This window comes from Pectinophora gossypiella, chromosome 12 (genome assembly GCF_024362695.1).
Source record: "Pectinophora gossypiella chromosome 12, ilPecGoss1.1, whole genome shotgun sequence".
Taxonomy (NCBI): domain Eukaryota; kingdom Metazoa; phylum Arthropoda; class Insecta; order Lepidoptera; family Gelechiidae; genus Pectinophora; species Pectinophora gossypiella.
Window position 1 is genome coordinate 16475193 of NC_065415.1, and position 21283 is coordinate 16496475.

The 21283-nt window shown below is 39.3% G+C and overlaps 1 protein-coding gene across 3 annotated transcripts in view; it reads left to right on the plus strand.

The window, feature by feature from the left end:
* Positions 1–1363: 1363 nt before the first annotated feature.
* LOC126371240 (organic cation transporter protein-like) overlaps positions 1364–21283 on the plus strand; it is a 29229-nt gene continuing 9309 nt past the window's right edge. Inside the window, exon 1 of one of the 3 annotated variants that reach the window (XM_050016515.1) lies at positions 1364–1779. In XM_050016515.1, the coding sequence (XP_049872472.1) occupies positions 1568–1779 (212 nt within the window). In that variant the 5' untranslated portion in view covers positions 1364–1567. Of the gene's footprint in view, positions 1780–11006; positions 11647–21283 lie in introns of those variants that run through there. The other 2 variants (XM_050016513.1, XM_050016514.1) reach the window with 2 other exon arrangements.

Genomic DNA, 21283 nt, shown 5'->3' on the forward strand with positions numbered 1-21283 from the left:
TTCTTCTATTCTGTCAAAGTATGACAACTCGGACGGACACACCTACAATAAGCCGTTTAAAAACTGAGAGCTGTCAGCGCTCAACATTTGTCTGGCCACCAGCGGCTACCCTGTAAATGCCACAACGACAATTCTACAATAAGTAAGGTCAAAATCACCCCAGTAGTCTTACCGAGTAGTCCTACCAGTTGAACTATTGAGTATTCTGTTTTACTGGTAAGACAAAATTCCCAGTGGTCCTACCAGTAAGTCTATTGGGAAGGAAATTCCCAGTACTTCAACTGGTGAGACTACTCGATAAGACTACTAGGAATAGGGGAAAATTACCCATGTAGTAGTTTCCTTATTTATTATAATTGTTTATATAATAATACCTGTAAGTACATCTTCGGTATAGGAGCGAATCCAGCTTTTATGTCAGGGGGGTCACCAGGTCGCAGACAACTTAACCCCGTAGAGACTAGCTAAAATTACAGTGGCCATCCATGATCTAACCTTTCTCCAGCCCATGGTCTTCTTCACAGTGTACGGTGTATTTTATATCGAAGCCTTCTGAGTCCGTGCTCTATCTATTGACTGCCTGAAAAATTAAATATTTCTCATTAGTAATGCAAAACTACCCGTGAAATTCCTTGCATCAGTTGCTGAATGAAAAGGCCGTAACTTGAGAACAGTCAAGCGTTGTTCACTTGTATAGATTAGTGCTGTATAGTTTTACTAATGTGATGTTTTATTGTTGTCTTATAGACATGTAAAAAAAAGACAAAATGCCTACAAAGTATTTATTATACAACATAATATGGTAAATGGTTGAATTCACAGAATACAGGAACATTACAGGTGAATAATTAGTTATAATCACAAGGAAAATCTGCTTAAATAAAAAAATAATATAAAATACGATTCTGTAACTAAGTACATAGAGAAAGCGTTTTAAAAGTAAGTGAGGTATTCGAAATTGCCATAGAAAGCTAATTAGCTTTCATTATTTTTATTTTTGATTATTTAATCAAAAAATATTATTTTCTACATTATTTGAAGTTTACCTCAAGACACATAATATAACGGGGTGCTCATGTTAATAAACAGGAATATGAACGGCATTCCTGGGAAAGTGGTATTAGCCCGGTATTGTGTTTTAATTGATTAACTGTATGTTTTAATAATCAGTAAGTAATATTGTTTTAGACAAAAACCTGTTCTTACATACATATACACTCACGCCTATTTCCCACCGGGGTAAGTAGAGACTATGGAATTCTATTTGCTTCGATCCTGACACTTCTCTCGCAGAAAAACCTGTTATATAAAAAAGCAAATAAGTAGACTATACTTATAAAACCGTCTGCTTTACTTCAAAGCGATCACACCACAAGCTAAGCGAGTACACACCGCTGCGCGGGCGCGGTGTAGCAACCCGCTCGCCTGCACTCAGCGCTACCAATCCGCGCAACAATGACTTTGTGAGTTCATTGATTGACAGTTGGGCCAGAAGTGGCCGTGACATAGTGCCGCTTTCTAACAGTGTGGGCTGACTGATCAGTCGGTAATCAACCTTCGAGCCAACATGACTGAGAAGCCGACGAGCCTGGCTAGTCAACCAGCCAAACCGCCGCAGCCGAAGCTGTCGTGTGGAGTGGACGCGGACAGTGTTCTGAAGCAGCTGGGTCAAGCTGGTCGGTTCCACCTCAGGGTGTACGTGCTGGTGGCCTTCGCTGCCGTTCAGGTCGGCCTGCTGCATACTACGTACATCTTCCTCGCGGGAGACGTTCCTTACAGGTCAGTGGTGCTCCACTTAACGTAACAAACATAACACAACATCACGCCTGTATCCCCGAAGGGGTAGGCAGAGGCGTAGACTTCTCCACTCCTCGTCAGTATGTTGAAGTTCCATGTAATGAATTGCTTCACTGTTACTTTTCAAGACCCTCAGCCCATAGTCGGGGTCCAAGAGAACAAGGAAATGGCTTGTTGGTCTACAAAGCCCTATTTCTATACAAGATGCGCTCGTTCTCAGACACAATCGCCAGTAAACTAGTACTTCCTACTTACTGCACTCCAACCTAACCCGTCTGGTATTGATCAAAACTTTTTTTTGGCGTGATTTATTGTATGTTCCCCTTCAGATGGCATTAACTATTTGTCCGGAGTTGCTTTATTAGATATGCGGCATTTTTTGTTGACGTAGTTTATTGTAGATTTGCCGCAAATGGCATTAACTACTTGGGCGGACAAATAGGGAGCGCTGAAGGCTCGCGAGCAGTTTTGCCGCCTTTATGGCTAGAGTAATCGGATACATTACGTCGTGCGGGCGCTGATATTTACCTGTTGTAACGTGCTAAAGTGGGTGTGAAGGTGTGAAACAGTGTGTGCTATCTGGTTTTCCCTTCCAGCAGGAAGATCCACTTGAATTTGCTACTATAAAAACCTCCTGTTGATATCTTCAGATCAAATCACCGTATCGTCATCATCATGTCCAAATCCCGTTTTCACAGGGTCCGCTTACTTAATGTGAAGATTTGACAGGTCCACTTTTTAACAGAAGACTCTTTGATCTTCCAATCCGCGATGGGAAAATTAGCCCAATACATTATAATAGGAATAATATCAGCGAAGTCCACATAATATCAGCGTCGTGGTTCACGCCGCGACTTGTGCTGAGTGAGGCCCTTTTATCTCAGGAAGTCCACCACCACCTTATGATCATTTCGACGAACATCCGTTTTGCTTTTTTTGTAATTGTTTTGTGAAAACTGTCTTGTTTTTGTGTGTGGCGTCCTTTTATAATAAACTATTAAATTTTATTCTACTGAATAATAGGGATTTAAGCTGGATGTATGAGTGTGTTTGATGTTGCTTAAAGAGTTCTAACTTTATCTTGACGTATTTTTTTTTTGCTACATTCTATTTCTGTATCTTTATCTTTTTTTTCCATCTCTTTTACAGCTCAAACCCATTATTATATTTTATTACATTGGCATGCTTGCATCTAATTTTCATGTAGCCTTTAGCAAGGAGAATCAAGATAACACAATTTAATAATAAACATTTCATACCTTGAAGTCCGAAATGTTATTACAGGTTATTAATTATTTTCTACAGCCAATGAGAAACACAGCCAGAATCATTTTGCAACACTATAGATCACTTTAATGACAATGTAGGTACTTAAGTATTAGTTATTTGCAACCGATCGAAAGTCAATTATTTACTTATATATACATTACAACAACAACATTACATTTGTATTATGTTCTTTTCTAAAATGTTAAGTGGTTGCTCTGTAAGTGTCCTTATAGAAGTATCTGGTGTCGAAATGGTTGTAGAATGTCATGACCTATTTGAGCGAGGGGCTGATCACCTGTTACTATTTGGCTCATCATTATACACTTCCTGCGGATCCAGCCAGTGAGGTCGAGAGGGTGGCGCAGGTTCTGGGCAACCCTGCGGCATCAAACTGCGTCCCAGGCGATGCAGCGTCTGTGGAGAGGGTACTTCACCCAAGTCAGCTGAGCTGCGTAAAGCTGCCACAGAAACGCTGTTTGAATCATCTGATAAAGATGCAGAGGCCTGAGATGGATACCCACTTACATATTAACGTGTGATTCTAAAGAAAGCGGCAACGACCGGACCGATTTTGACATCGGCAACAGTCTACACCGGCAGTTACAGTCGGCATCCACACATGACGAGTTGCGCTGTACAGTATCCGCAATCCCGCCTGCCGACTGTCGCGTGCTTTCGAATCACACCTTTAGAATACCAAGAATGAATGCCAGTTGTTTTGTGAATAACTTGTGTGAATCCGTGATAGCCAGTTCGGTTCAGTTTGAATTGAACTTTATGTTTGAATTTATGTTCGGATCATAGTGGTTTCCAGGATTTGTGCCCGGTTAATGACAATAGGATTACGAAAGCGGTATATAACTCGAAGGTTGATGGTAGGGCTGGTAGAAGAGATTGACCAAATTGGAGATGTGCTTAGAAAATGTTCAGTACGATCTACACTGAGGCGTGTATAAAACGACTGATGAATGTGGAGGAAGCAAGAGAAGTGTGTCAGAATCGAATGAAATTGAATTCCATAGTCGTAGATGCTGTGACTTGCATGTCATAGCATCTAATCTAATATTAGATAAGGCTACTAACATCTAGAATAAGTGTACTTACTAACACATATGAGACATGTTTTGTGAATTAAATAAATTAATAATAATAGTCTCTGCTTACCCCAGTTGGCAATAAACGTGAGTTTATGTATGTATGTATGTAATGACAAGACGCTCGCCCGCTAATACATGGGATAATAACATTTCTGGCGAGGTTTAGGTTTGGCGAGGTCATAGTGTACAACTCTGCCTACGCTTTTGGGGACACAAGCGTGATGCTACGTCATGGTTTTTTTTCTTCTGTGAAATATGATGACATATGAACGATAATTGACGAATGTTCTTCTATCGTTTGGGCTGAGAGGTAGACTACCAACCTCATCAACCCTGGTAATGGGGATAAATGGTGGTGAATTAAGAACAAAATACTATGTACTTATTCAGTATTCCGGTGCATAATATAATGTAATATTATGTCACCGTGAATGCCAACAATAAAGCAGGAGATAACATTATTCCCAAAGTGGACGGTACAATACGACTGGCAGGAAACATTGACGATCCTCTGATCCATTGATCGGTCTGTATTTACCATTCTAGAACGAATAAATATATTTCATTTCCTGACAACCAATCAGAGACAACAGAGGTCCATAACCATTCACAAATATTATGTATGTTTATTGCACCATCCCGTGCTCCAATGCATAAACTTCTTTCACCCTAAGTTGGCCTGGCAGAAAATGCTGATTAGCAATAAGGCCGCCTATTGTGTTCTGCTCGTAAACCGTCTCTCGGTTTCTTTGTATTCGTGATAAATGATTGTATGTATGATGGTCGTTGTCGGGTATACATTAAGGAGGATGGATGTAGTGTAATCTATTTACGTTGTAACAGTGGGCATCGACCGGAACATGTACATAATGTATGATAATAAGACGCGCGAGCATTGTACATAGAGGTGGGTACTGATGGATGTTGCGAGTCGTAATGTAACGTGTTACGCGAGCGGTCGTGCAGACCAATATGGCGTATTGGGCTAATCGAATAGTTTCCTAGGTCAAAGATAAATTATGAAATTCTGATTACTAAGTAAAGACAGATCTAAAGCTGACAAACTTTTATTTATGAATTTCATTAAAGAAAAATGTATTTAATAATAATTGCGTCATTTTGTCACGTCACGGGTTGCTTTTTCATACAAATTCCATAGTTATTTTGTGTTTTGACGTTTAGTAAATAGCCATAGAGGCAGCCAATCAGCTCGCGACACCAAACACTTCAGGGCCCCGATACCGACCCCGCCGGCGTGGTCGACGATTTCCCTCATTCAGCGCTTATCGCTATCGACCCACTAGGGTCGATTAATTCTTTCAAATATTTTTCCTCTCAGACGATGCCCTGAGCCGAGGTTCGCGCCCAACTGGGCACCCTCAGGCCTGTTGTCTTAAACGTTGTACCGGGTGAGAGCCTTCAGCGCTCCCCATTTGTCCGGCCAAGTAGTTAATGCCATCTGCGGCAAATCTACAACAAGTCACGTCAAAAAAAAGGGACGTTTAGTAAAAAGAACTGATTTGACTAGTTGGAAACTACCCTATTGTCTGTAAGCCTGTGGTACTGTCACTCTGGTCCTGTGGTACACTGGTCTGCTTCTCAATCGGAGGGCGTCGGTATCGGACTTGCACCAATGAGTTAGTATGTACAGTTGGCTCGACCATTATAGACGGTGATACGACTCACCTATCAAGTTGGTCTAACAGAAAGTTCAGTGAGGTGTGGGTACTTAGTTCGTTTTGGGATGGATGTACCTCTGACTGCTCCAATTGGGATATAGTCGTGAGTTGGGATATTTCTGTAACACGTATAAATTTTTAATAAACAAATATCATCATCAACACACACACACACTCACACCACTCAACCACTCACTCTTTGCAACAGTGTCGAAATATCGGGAGTCTCATATCGCTGATTGAAACGCGGTAAGAACCCGTTAATGTGTTTTAATTAAAATATATACGAATTTTAATTCGAATCATCCTCGAATGGTAAATTACGTCTCGTATCACCGATCAGTACCGGTAAAAGGAATGGAGTACCTACTTAATAGTTGTCTCGGTGGCCGGAGGGAAATTTGCCACCTGTCGACCTTCACCCACACTTAGCACGTGATAAATACATGCTTTACTCTCTAGTGAAAAAGTCACCAGGACCGGGTCTCGCGAATTAGTAATGCAGTTTGCGTTTAACAAAATCAAAGAGAAACGTGTCAAAAGTGAACTTTTACAATGATGCCAAGTCAAAATGGGCGAAAAAGAAAGAAATGACAAGATACTCTACTACTACTACTACTAAGCTTCATAAAGTCACTTTAGCATTACAAAACTAATGTCAATGTCCTTGAAATTGACGACATCCCTTTGAAGGTGACATGCAGTAAATATTTGTCAGTTCATACTGGTAAGAATCCCGGCGCGGCTGTCTGCAAATATTTAATTGTTTCACAATAGCTTATTTGAGATTGCAACTTTATGGTCCAACCACAGTAATAAAAATGTTAAAAGCAGATTATCTACCCAGAGCCGGAAAATAAAATCAAAGCAGAGTATTTTTCCAAAGGTCCGGTAACAAAACTTGGGGCAACTTAAATTTGTCCATAAGTGAATTTTGTAGTTACAGGTTGTTAATAACACCGTAACGAAATATTTGCGGAATAATTCAGACCATGATTCTGAGTTGATATGGGCTGGAATTTCCTGTCATGAAAAAAATATTTTCAGTCCCATATAAATTATTAATAATCGACGCAGCAAAACCTCCAATTCTTAATTAAACGTTTCCGACAAAAAGAACACCTACCATCGTGTTTATTACAATCAAGTGTCTACTTGATGTTCTAAAATTTTTTCGTTACGGTGCCATTAAGCTTTTCTTGTAAGCTAAAGTGCGTATGGAGCATACTCCAGCGCGCTGCTATACGGGTTGGTGTTAACACGCCCGCGGCAGATCTACCGCCGGGCGACCTTGACCCACTGCCGCGCACCGCGCACTTGCATCGGCGCGTGCGCACTCACGCATTTTTGGGTGTAAGGCCTACTATAGACAGAGTACAGTTTATTTGTTTATATTAATGCTATCCGTGTCAAATCCACAATAGTTGACGTCAAAATCTTGAACATAGTCAGCATGTTACAATATAAGCCACAACAGGAGTACAACAGAATTCTTCTTCATTGCCAGTACATGTTTATATCGGAAATAAAAAAAAGAATGTGGTCTTTGAGCTGCTATGGATATGATGAACCTAGGTGACAAGGGATTGGTCTACCGCCCAGACGCTTCTTACAGAAAATCTCGTTTTACACAGACACTAAACATTGACGTTATCGTACACGTGCATCTGTGTGTGTGACGTCTGACGCCATACGATTGAAGATTAAAGTAAGACCGAGGGGGGGTGAGGTACAGCCGCTGCGCGCTGGTGGGGAGCGGAGACTTGCCGTTCTATACGTAGTATTATTCCTTATTCTATAATGCCCGGGAAGACAAGCAACTGACACTGTTTTATTTTTTTATTCTCACCCAGAGCACTTTCCGAATATCCGAATAATTGTCATCCATCGCTGTATGTACACGGCCTAACACACTGTAGGAAAACAGCATTCTGCAAAGTTATAAGTAGGTACGTGTACGAAATTATAAAATTAGCATAACCTTTGTCAAACAAAGTAAATAATCAACATGAGGTCACTCTCGTGATCGGCCGGCACTGGAGAGATGCTTCCACCACTTGGCTGGACAAATGGGGAGCGCTAACGTCTCACATGCAGTGCCTCTAGTTGCTGTTTTAAGAGTAATAAAAAGACTTAATGTATACTATATAATTATGTTAATTGCGTATTATTTATTCCAAAGAACAAATAAGGTCAATTTTATTTTGTTTTTACCGACTTCAAAAAAGGAGGAGGTTCTCAATTCGACCGTATATTTTTTTTTTTTTTTTTTTATGTTTATTCGGGCATATCTTCGTCGTATATGAACCGATTTTGATAATTCTTTTTTTGTTTGAAAGGAGATATACCCAAGGGGGTCCCATGTCAAGGAAGTCAGGATCTGATGATGGAAGACCAGAGAAATCGAGGGGAATTTTCAAAAATCGTAGGAGCGACTAGTGCGTTTGTAAAGTCATATTAATCGGATCGATCTTTAGGCTTCGGGAAAACTTCCCGACCTTCGAAAACTGGTCAGCATCAGGGAGACACCCTATGGCCTGGCAAAACTATACAACCTGGAGCAATTTTTCTTTCACGAAACGTATTTAAATCTTGATCAAATTCAATCGCCGGTGCAAAAAAACAAAATGGCGGAAAAACAAGATGGCCGCCATACAAAATTTTGTCGATTTTGGAAGAAGCCCCTTTGGGTAAAAATAATGTATGGGGCGCTTACTCAAAACGTCATGTAGAGTACGGAAATACTTTCTGGTCACCAAAAATTGCTCCGCATCAGAGAAATACTCTACGGCCTGGCAAAACTATCGCACGTGAAGCAATATTTCTTTCAGAGCACTTATTTAAATCTTGGTCAAATTCCATAGCGTGTGAAAAAAAAAATGGCGGAAAAACAAGATGGCCGCCATACAAAATTTTGTTTTTCCAGAAAATGTCTTGGGGGTAAAAATGATGTATAGGGGTGTGATCGGAACGTCATCTTTGAAAACTGCTCCCAATCAGGGAGACATTCTACGGCCTGGCAAACCTATTGCACCTGGATTTTGTTTGTTTCCACGACACCCATTTAAATCATAGTCAAATTCTGTCGCCGGTGAAAAAAAACAAAATGGCGGAAAAACAAGATGGCCGCCATACGAAGAGGGACAGTTTCGAATAAACAGGACACGCGAGCTGCTATAGCAGCGAGCGAACCACGCGAAATCTACTGTATCTATATGTGTGCGTGAGTGTGTATGATAGCAGCTTCCACTGACAACCACATGTGTGTGTATGTGTGTGTGTGTGTGTGTGTGTGTGTGTGTGCGCGCGCGCGTGTGTGAGTGTGTGTGTGTGTGTGTAAACATGTACATCAATAATAATTGTGATCACTACTAATCATGTATTAATATATATCAATATAAATCAGAAAATTTGTCTGTCTCTGCATCCTTGCTCGGTCTAACCATCACTTAAAATCGTAAAATAAAATAAAATTTTTAACAAAAAAAAACCGACTTCAAACGCAAAACTAAAAAGCAATAAATAAATTTACTTCGCACAAAGTAATTAGTACGTATTTTCAATTAGTTAATTAATTTTATAAATCTGAAGTCGGTGCCAAGTAAATGCTACAACAACCCTACTACAATATCAAATTACTATGTACACACAATATTGTTTAATACCTATATCAAAGCAATTACAAAACAATGTCAAACAAAAAATTACAAAACAATCAGTATTGAAAAATATATGAATCGGTACTTCGTTGTAGCATTTCCTTGGCACCGGCTTCAGATTTATAAAATTAATTAACTAATTGAAAATACGTACTAATTACTTTGTGCGAAGTAAATTTATTTATTGCTTTTTAGTTTTGCGTTTGAAGTCGGTTTTTTTTTGTTAAAAATTTTATTTTTATTCTGTGTTATGATTCTCTCACACAGTGAACTTTATCTCCATTGTAGTAAATTATTGCAGTAATACGTAATTAAATATGTGAGCTTCTTTTATTATTATTTGTAAGTCATAAAATTGTTTTTTCTGACTTTAATTATGATTTATTTAGTTATGATTGTCAAGTGCATTGCCTACTCATATGAATAAGAAAAACTTATGAGTACTTACAAGATAAAGTAAATGTATTTATATTTGACTAGCTTTTGCCCGCGACTTCGTCCGCGTGGCGTGTTATAAAAGAGAGATCTTTGTGTGTGTGGGAGTGCATATAAAATTTCAAGCATCTGACTTATGCAGTTTAGATTTTTTCATAAAAAAAAATTCCCGCTAACTCCCATTTTTCAAAATACAGCCATAACTAAACGTTATATTTACTAAGGTATGCATGCATGCTAGATCGAAAACATCTATCTGACGCGGTTGCGATTTTTTCATACAAATGTTTTTTCCCGCTAACTCCCGTTTCCGTGGGAATTTTGCAATATCCTGTTGCAACTAAGCTTTAAGTTAACTAAGGTACCTGCATGCCAAATTTCAAGCGTCTAACTTAAGCGGTTTAGATTTTTTATACAAAAGAATTTTCCCGCTAATTCCCGTTCCCGTGGGAATTCCGGGAATTCCTTTCTTAGTGCACCTATACGGTACCTAAGCTACGTCCCTTCCAAATTTCAAGTGCCTAAGTTTAGCCGTTTAGGCTATGCGTTGATATGTCAGTCAGTCAGTTTCTCCTTTTATATATTTAGATTTGCTTGTGACGAAATTACGGCCTGTTTTTTTTATTTTGACGTGACTTATTGTAGGTGGCCGGACACCAAAGGTTAATAGGGATCAATGTCGCATTTATGACATTTATCAGGGTAGACAGAACCACAATTTGATAGCGACACATTAGTCCATACAAAAGACATCAACGAAGGCACCAATTTTATTATTTTTGAATTATTCTTCATTTATTGTAATTTAAAAAACTAAATGTACCCAAATTATGATTCGTAAAGTAAACAGTGAGCAAATCACTGTTGATGTTTCTGTCTTCTGATCTTTTGACCTACCTGCACGCACGGATACACGATAGACAGGATAAGATACGATGTAATGCGAATAAAAACAGTTAGCAACAGGATAATTTTCTAAACGCCTAGCAATCAGCAAATGAATCTTGGTACCGTGTGGTGCGTCCTCGACACGCAGGTTGCCGGCGATAGTTACCGCGCTGCGCGGCCGCCACTCGCGGCGCGCATCCCGCCTCACGCACGCGCGGACCTGCGCGCACGGCACACACGGGCACCAACCGCGTGTTTATTGTTGAAAACTTTCTGTAAACTATTATTATAATACTTAATACCTTTTATAAAAAATCTGAACATTTTAATTTAATTATCGAAAATAATTATTAAGTATATTAATAAGTGTTAAACTGTGTGTGTTATCTAAAGCAGAAAACCTTCGCTTAAAATTTGTGAAAGTACATATATATTTTAGTAACAAATATTGATAAACTTTATGACTTAATTGATAAAACTTTAGCTTTTGTACTATACTTTTTATGAAGTTAAAATCATTAAAGAAACTACAAAAACAAACAAATTTTTAGAAAGGCTTTGCGCCTAGAACTCCACCCGAGTGATTAAAGGGATAGGTAACTTTTGAAGACTTGAAGCTAGCCTAAGTATGGAGAAGAAGCCAGCTGCATATCAAGAGTCTCGCGTGGAGGCGAGCGGGGTGGACACAGACCGGCTGATGCAGGAGCTGGGCCAGTTCCGGCGGTTCCATCTCATCAACTACTGCCTGCTGGCGCTCGTTGGCTACGTCGCCGCGCACTACGCCATCAACTACGTGTTCCTGGCTGGAGACGTCCACTACAGGTGATCACGTGTAGGGGGGGTATCTCTCTGTCCCGCACTAATTCGAATCGCGCGTCGACCTCATCCCCTTCGGGTTTTAATGAACATAAGCCGTTCAGAGGTACGGGGCAACACGCGGTCTGTCTTACGCGTTAGGCAGCTTATGGTAAGTGTTGTAGGGAGTGTCCGGGGTGTGGGGAGAGTGAAGGAAGGGTGAGAAGAAGTGTCTAAAACGAAAGTTGCATTAACAACAAAATAGCCTCGCCTGTATCCCCGAAGGGGTAGGCAGAGGTGTATAGTACGTACAGTCATGAGCAATATAATGTACCCACTTTAGGACTCTGTCGCTCTAACATATTTGACATTTAGTGAGACTTACAGTTCAATTTCTCAAAAAAGTTAATGTGACATGGTACCAAAGTGTCGTACAATACATATTAATGCTCGTGACCGTACCCACCCCTTGCCTTGTAATTGGGGGCGAGCCTATTGCCATTACCGGCCACAAATGCAATTCGGATTGTATTTGCCAATGCACATAATCTAACAAACAAACAATAATGTATTTTTATTGTACCTAATATAGATAGAAAATAGTTGTGGCGTTCTAGTTTAAATCGTTGAGTGGTGTGCTGGTATTCTAATTAAACGACCACATAAAGTAATATTTGAAAGGTTTATTGTTTATCACATATTTACAAATTTTACACTTTTAATGTTATTATAGTGTTTTATAAATCACTGTGTTTTTTGTATTGTTTAAATACGGCCTCTGTGGTCCAGTAGTTGAGCGTTGGACTCACGATCCGGAGGCCCCGGGTTCGAATCCCAGTGGGGACATATCACAAAAATCATTTTGTGATCCCTAGTTTGGTTAGGACATTACAGGCTGATCACCTGATTGTCCGAAAAGTAAGATGATCCGTGCTTCGGAAGGCACGTTAAGCCGTTGGTCCCGGTTACTATTTACTGATGTGAGTAATCGTTACATGAGCCATGTCAGGGGCCTTTGGCGGCTCAATCATAACCCTGACACCAGGGTTGATGAGCCTGGTATTCCACCTCACAATCCACACGACAAGAAGAAGATTGTTTAAATTAACTTTTTAACACAAGAAAATATTAATTATGCATCCATTTTTGATGCTAAGAAGGAAGTCTTTATCTTTGTCTATGACAATACCTTTCTTATAGTAGGTAACCAAAACCATAGACATTTTTACATTTTATTCGTGATCCGAACAGTAGTAAAGTACACGTAATTACAAATTAGAAGGCAATAGGCGGTCGTGCTAATATCGCTTAAAGCGACGCCTTTCAAAGGGCAAGGAAATAAGGACAAGCGGCGCGTGCGTTTTTCACATTAATAAATAAATAGATACGTAAGCACATAAATATAAAATATTTTTCCCAATAATATAAGATCAGGGAGGACATCCTATATACGTCCCACTGCTGGGCACAGGCGTCCCCTCAATCAACCGGAGGGGGTATGGAGCATACTCCACCACGCTGCTCCAATGCGGGTTGGTGGAGGTGTTTTTACGGCTAATAGCCGGGACCAACGGCTTAACGTGCCCTCCGAAGCACGGAATCATCTTACTTTTTCGGACAATCAAGCCTGAAAAGTCCTTACCAAACAAAGGACAGTCTCACAAAGTGATTTCGACAATGTCCCCATCGGGAATCGAACCCGGACCTCCAGATCGCGAGCCTAACGCTCTAACCACTAGACCACGGAGGCTGTTATAATACTTTATTCCTAATTAGAATTGACAGAGGTACATCCATCGCAAGATGAATTAAGCACCCACGCCTCTCCGAGCTTTCTGTTATACGAACGTGATAGGTGATGAGCCGTATCGCCTCAACCTTTTTTAAATAAGTAGTTTCCCACTTCTTTTTATGTTAATACTTAAATAAAAAAAATGAAAAGAAAAAGAATTGAAAACCTGTTAACATATCGTGTTTAGTTGTTTCTTACCACATAAAAATATATAAATAATTATTACTTAATATTACTCTCTTTTTGTATACTTAAATATTAATAGTCGTTGTTCATCTATTGGATGCATCCGCGTTTGCAAGTAGTTACCAATGTTTTTTTATCAAATCTTTTTTTTCTGATACCTCTTCAAGTCATAAAGACTCCTTTTTGCTGGTCTCTGCATCACTGTGGGACGTCAACTGTGCAAAAAGAGACGCGATCTAAACACAAATGGTCGATTGTGTACTAAGCACGGAATTAATGTTTTGAATCCGGCGCGGGCGCAGTCACGTGGCCAGCCGATGTATAGAACTAGGATTCATTATTGTAATTATAGGTATACAGTTTATTATGTACCTAAGTATGTATCCATTTTTAGTTCGATTTGTTTGCGCGCACGTACTACTCGCGACAGGTACTAGCAGAATAACAGCGCTGCGACTCGTCCTGCGTTTCCGCAGCAAATGCTGAGCTAGGGCCTATTTTGGGACGGCGGTACTTAACTAGATTACTCTTTCTGACTTCTAAGTGTCTTGTTATTGTTATGTTTCAAACTGTATGTTTTACTGATTGTTTGTAACCTACTTGTACTGTTGTCCCAAATAAACGTATTATCTATCTATCTATCTATCTATCTATTATTTAATTGATATTGTTTTTGGTGGAGATTTTATGGGAGGACAGTTAAATTTTATAAGTGGATGGTGCATGAGTATTTACATGTGATGTAAGTCTTCGGACTAAGGTCGAAGGTTAGCTGGTGTTGCGGGGACCAGGGAATCCCAACCAATATACTTGTTTATAGGTAGATATCTAAATATAGCAAAAAATATTCGAATCTTGGTGTAAGCAATCATCTACGTAGCGCTAAGAGGATTGGAAGTTAGACAATACAAAAAAATCCAAAGGAACTCGTTTTACACGGACACTACATATTGACGTTATCGTACACTCTCCTTACCTATTCTATGACAACAGTAAAAAAAAACAATGTTTATTAAACTACATTAAGTCAATAGTTTGTTAAACATGAACTATGTAATCCCTGACCGTGTTGTGTATAGTAGAGGCAGCCATAATATTGTTACCGCAAACTAAATGCCAACATTCACATTGTTAGTTTGTTTGGATAATAATGCACTTGGATACTCTTTGTTTTTAAATATTAGTAGCTCATACTAATAGGAGATTTTCTTATTGTATAAGGCCGATCTCATACGACACCGCGCACCGACGCGGATGAGGTGAAGTGGTTTTGAAGGTCGCTTTTCTGCTATCGTGTGGGTTGTGAGGTGAATTTATCAACCTCATCAACCATGGTGTCAGGGTAACTATTGAGCTCATATAACGTTCTTACATCAGTAAGTAGTAACCGGGACCAACGGCTTAACGTGCCTTTCGAAGCACTGATTTCCTATTATCTATTATCTTACAATACAATACAATACAATACAAATACACTTTATTGCACCAAAATAAAAATAAATAATTACAAAAAGTCTCTTAATTAAGTACATGGCAAATGGCGGCCTTATCGCTTTAAGCGATTTCTTCCAGGCAACCATAAGGTGAGGTAAAATGTAAAAAATAATAATTGAAAGATTGCGGGTACAAACTATAAGTACAACTTATTACCAATAAAGTACAATTTCACCAATAAAATAAATGCATTTAAATATATTATATAACATACTTATCTTATTGTCTATCTTATGTTTTTTTTGTACCTAAATAGTATGTGCCTCTAGCACATACGGTTTTATTTATTTAGGAACTTTCAATAGTAGTCTCGATAGTTACATGTATTATGTGTTTGTGTGTGTGTGTAATGGAATTCTATAGTCTCTGCTTACCCCGGTGGGAAATAGGCGTGAGTTTATATATGTATGTATGTATTACAACATTATAATGAGTGAATTGTTTCATATTTTTCTATTTTTTCCGCTCTACTTGTGGCCCACTCCAAAGGAAATGTATACCAACCGACAACGTCCCGTCCTGTTGACAAATACCACTTTGTAACTCTTGTAGCGTACTTACATAATACTATGAGTATAATATTCATTCAACGAAAATTCTAAATCAGTGGGCTTGACCATTATAGACGGCGATACTCAAATATAAATATTTGTCTAACGTGATAGTATATAGCTTTCACTCGGTGAGGTGTGGGTACTCAATTCTCTTGCGATGGATGTACCACTGACTAGCCCAATAGGGAATATAGTGGTGAGCTTCTTCTGTCGTGTGGGTTGTGAGGTGAATTACCAACCCCATCAACCCTGGTGTCAAGGTTATTACTGAGCAGCCATAGGCCCCTGATATGACTCATGTAACGACTCCGTACTTACATCAGTAAGTAATAACCGGGACCAACGGCTTAACGTGCCTTCCGAAGCACGGATCTTTTTACTTTTTGGACAATCAGGTCATCAGCCTGTAATGTCCTCACCAAACTAGGACCACGTCCTCACTGGACCACGGAGGCCATTAGGAGACCATCAGTCCAGAGAGTAAACTCCCGACACTAGGGGGTAAGACGCATATTATTATCTCAAGAAAATGTTACATAAAGTGAAAATATTAAACCACCAAAAACATCATCCATCATTATCCTGTCTTAAAATAAAGCCAAATACTGCGACCGTATTACTTTTAAAACGTTAAGTCATCTCATGTAGAACCATTTCCCCGAGGATGTCGTAAAATCCGACAAAGGGGTTGTGTTACTTCCACCATCTCTTCTTTTATCGTGTGGGTTGTGAGGTGGATTACCAAGGGATCACAAAGTGATTTTTGTGATTTGTCTCCACCGGGATTCGAATCCGAGACCTCCGGATCTTGAGCACACTTAGGATGGACTAATGTTACGGGCGATAGGCTGTGCCCTTATCACTGTAAGGTTCATCATATCCAGCTTCGGACTTCGTATCAACAGTGTACCTCATAAGGGAATATGTGCGTGTGTTTATGTATGTATGTATGTATTTCCGGGCCTATTTATGTACGTATGTATGTAAGTACAAGGAACACGTGACGGTGTAATGGTGGGAGGCTTGTGGTGGGAGCTGGTAACAATGAAGACGCAGGAAGTACCGCTGATCCACAGCAATTGCCGGCGATAGGATAATTACACACTTTAATTACAGAGCACCACACAGTGCAGCGCATCAAGGTAGGGTTATACTTGCATTTTCGGTTGGCTATTGCCTCGATTGTATCGACAAATTGAGAGTTAGATTCTGCTTTTGTTACTTCACTGATCGTCACGTACATAATACAAAAATAACAGATATCGCAGGCTTTCCTCTTGTAGAAAGAATGAGGAGGAAGCAAGAGAAATCAGGACCGGAGCAAATGTAATTCCTTAGTCTACTGCTTACCTCAGTGGGAAACAGGCGTGAGTTTATGTATGTTTGTATACTTATTAATTCGTTTAAGTAACTTTATTTTTTTGTGGTTGACTATACTTCTTTTTATTTATTCATTTATATCATTTTTCCTGGAAGAAGTAATTTATGTGCTGCAAGATGTCTGATTTCTGAAAACTAAGTAGGTGCCTATCTATATCAAGAGGGAAACCACTGCCCAATTTTTCCCTAAAAAGTAGCATGGAAAATGCTGCACCGACAAGAGCGTGGCTCTTAAATTGATGATGATGGCCTATCTGTATAGAGGTACATATACATGTAAGCAGGGTCTCAATATGTCACGACGGAAACATTAAATCCTGATAACAGATATGATCATCATCACGCTCGAGTGGTGTCGAGCACACATCTCTCGCCCGCACGTGCCATATAAATATGTCATAACTAGCTTTTGCCCGCGGCTTCACTCGCGTTTAGTTTCGCGTAAACATGGTTCCCCTTTCCTTAGGTTTGTACCAATATTTAGCTTCCTACCTTGAAAACTGCGAAAAGTCCCATGTACAATTTCACCCCCTATGTATGGGTTGGGGTCAGATTCCAAAAAAGAAATATTCGCATATAGTCCGCATACCAATTTTTAGCTTTTTACCTTGAAAATTTAGGGATGCTCCATATAAACTTCCACCTTCCATTTTACGGAAGTGGGGCGTTAGAAAGAGACAAAATATATTTTGTCTGTCCTTTTTGAGTACACCACTTCAACTACCTCCATTTAAAAAATCACGTCAATTCTCTGCTCCGTTTTGCTGTGAAAGAACAGACACACTTTTGCATTTATAATAGTAGTATGGCATAGATTCTACATTCTATATATGTCATAATAGCTATTTTATGACGTGACTTTTGTAGATTTGCCACGTACCTGTACATTACCGTTGTCGTTGCACCGTCATGCATCCAAGTTTATGTCTGATTCCTGTTACAATACAATACAAATATACGTTATTGCACCATAATAAAAATAAATAATTAGTACTGGTAGTGGTTGCCTAGAAGAAATTGCTTCAGAGCAATCAGGCCGCCCATTTGTACTTACATAGTTGCTAAATGTTTTATAAATGTTTATGTGCAATAAAGTAGGTATATAATAAAGTAACGCCCCTATCACACTTGGACATTATTAACAAATTATACTGTGTGCGTGTGGCCATCGAGGGACTATATCCGAACATTAAGGTTCTGAGTGAACCAGGAGCTAGTAAAAGTTCTCAAATCGTAAATCCATCCTATAATTTGTAAAAGTAGACACTTAAATGTTAGTCAGTTTAAGGTGGCCTCTCAAACGAAGTTCACCCTTACGCAGTTGTTCAAAGGGTACCTCACCTGCGCAACCAATTTGTAGCTGGCAACGGCGGTGACTAAATCAGGAATAATTTCCCGCCGGTGGTTTCCATTGTGTCCTGGAGTAATAGGTAAAGTTATCTATCATAAACATATGTATAATCTTCTTCTTCTATCGAGGCGGAGAACCAACCGCATCAACCCTGGTGTCAGGGTTACGATTGAGTTGCCGAAGTCCCCTGACATAGTACAGTAAGTAGTGACCGGGACCAACGGCTTATCGTGCCTTCCGAATCGCGGATCATCTTTCTTTCGGACAATTAGGTGATCAGCCTGTAATGTCCTAATCAAACTAGGGACCACAAAGTGATTTTTGTGATATGTCCTCACCGGCAATCGAACCCAGGACCTCCGGATCGTGAGCTCAATGCTCAACCATTGGATCACGGAGGTTGTTACATATAATAATATTAAAATATGTAAAAAAGGAAACCACAAAAAACCATTTTACAACTAGAGACAAAGTGTTAAAACAAACAAACAGGTGACAATAAATGTAAATTGTTACTGGCAATAATTTTATTCTTATTCTTAAATGAACATCTAGTGTATACCACATGCGATCTCTACTCTTGTTTACACATCATTACAGAAAAAAAAACCTCTGTATTTCCCCGAGTTAAATATTTTTTATTAGCGTTGAAATGCGATTTCATCTACACATACATTTACCGAGTCCCTACTAGTTGGCATTGAAGAAACTTCAAGTAGGTGCAAATAGATTCAGGAAAATCTTATTATGAAAACAATTAGAGAGGAAAATAACCTCACAAATATTTCGTACATACTAAGTACTTACCGCTAAAGGCGTTATCACATTACATGCTTCGGTTGTAGGTTTTGTAAGGTCAATATTTTATCATCACCATCATCAACCAGCCCGCATCTGCTGGGTATACGCCTCCTCCATTTTGTACCACACTTTCCGGTCCTGCGCTAACCTCATCCACAGCTTTCCCGGCTTTGCAACGATGTCATCAGACCACCGGCCGCTGGTCTACCCTGACCTATTCTTTTGTCCATTGACCATCGACCGACCAAATTTTATATCGACAATAAACATTTTAGGTATTTTTATTCGTTTTTGGCAACACTTGAGTGCGACGAGTAGGGACGTCTGTCAGGGGGTAGTCTGTGAAAAAGAGTATGAGATTCGAACAGTCTGGTGTGAGCAACCGAATGGGTTGGTTGTATGGAATAATAAGAGCGAGAATTGTGAAATGGTGCTATCTTGTGTGATTTTGGTGGATATAATACACGCGAGTAATGTGAAGATGAATTATATTACAAAATAAAATGTATGGCGAAATCGTGGTCACGCTTACCCGATTCCTGACGCATCGGGCCTAATAGATCGGGTACTGTAATAAAGCCTTATGGAGGCAATGTGGGTCCTGACCCAAAATGATAAACTAAGGCTTACGGGTGACTTTGGCTTTTCAATATGGCGAACGACGAAGACAACATTCCATTGGTTTGGTTTACGTAACCCTTGAGCGAGTAGGTACTTGGAGTCATAGGCAAATCCGGTCACTTCCTTTTTAAGACAGTCCAATGTGTCCATATTCAGATCCGGAGAGGGCCTGGTTTAATTAGTTCAGCTTATCCTGTTAGCAGAAGGCTAGTAGTAGCAGAGGCAGAAACAAAAAGGATTAGGGAAATTTCATGCTGCTTATTGCCACGGTATTGAGACGTTGACTGAGAATATGTCAGTTGTTTTACATATTGAACGAATTTATAGTCAATCTGTTGGTTTCCCATGATCTGTCAGATCCGAGTTCTTAATTGAAGTAAAATAAATAGCAAAAGTCTTTCAGTTCCTTGTAATACATAATCCAAAATTTAAATTATGGAAAGTAAACTAAAAAAATATGCCTACTCTGAAAGACGCAAACTTAACTCTATCTCTTTCTTGTAATTATCGAAAGTAAAGGACAGTACTATTTTTAAAATGTTCAAACTAAATGTAAGTTAAGTTTTGTTCCAGAATCAGCACAAATAGATTGATATGTAATAATTCACGAATCGTATAAAAGTGAAAAACAGCGTGTTTATTTTTGCAATAGTGTCCTTGACTAAAGTTCAACATTGGTTACGGTCAGTCATTTATGAACATAAATGTAGATTTTAGATCTCATCTGATATTATGTATAATTCAAATGCTAAGTTTGACAATAATAATATTTCATTTATGTCAGGCTAATATACATTAAATACGAAGTTATACCTAGGACGATTATTGTGTAAGTGGCTGATTCCTCACAGCGCAGTTCGATCACATCTGCGATATATTAAGAGTAATGTGTTACCAGTGACTGACCCCGAAGGATGTAATATATTATTATGATCCTGACGACCCGATTACTCTAGCAATGGAGGCGGCCAATCAGCTCGCAACAAGCACTTCACTTATAGCTATCGATAACTTTTTCAAATATAATCCGTTCGGACGACACCTTGAGCCTAGGTTCACGTCCTGAGGGCACTCGCAAACCTGTTTCCTTAAATTTTGTAATTTTGTACCGGATGAGAGCCTTCTGTGCTCCCATTTGTCCAGCCAAGTAGTTATTGCCATTTGCGGCAAATCTAGTTTGACGATTTTGTAGTTTGATACCAACTATTGCTTCCGTGATTTTCATATACTTAAACGTACTTACTAAGTAATCGTTAAGTACCTAAGTAATGTATAATCTCCGATGTATTTCTCAGGCAATCCACCGGATATGAGAACACAAAGTCTTGTTTTGTTCATTACAGTTTATTAAAGACTGTGTTTAAATGTAATTGTGTAATATGACAAATTACTTACAGTCGTTTTGGTATAATCAGTACAAAAAATCATCAAATTGTAACAAAAGGTGTAAAAACTGCGAATGAATAATGCCCATTTTTTGTCCGG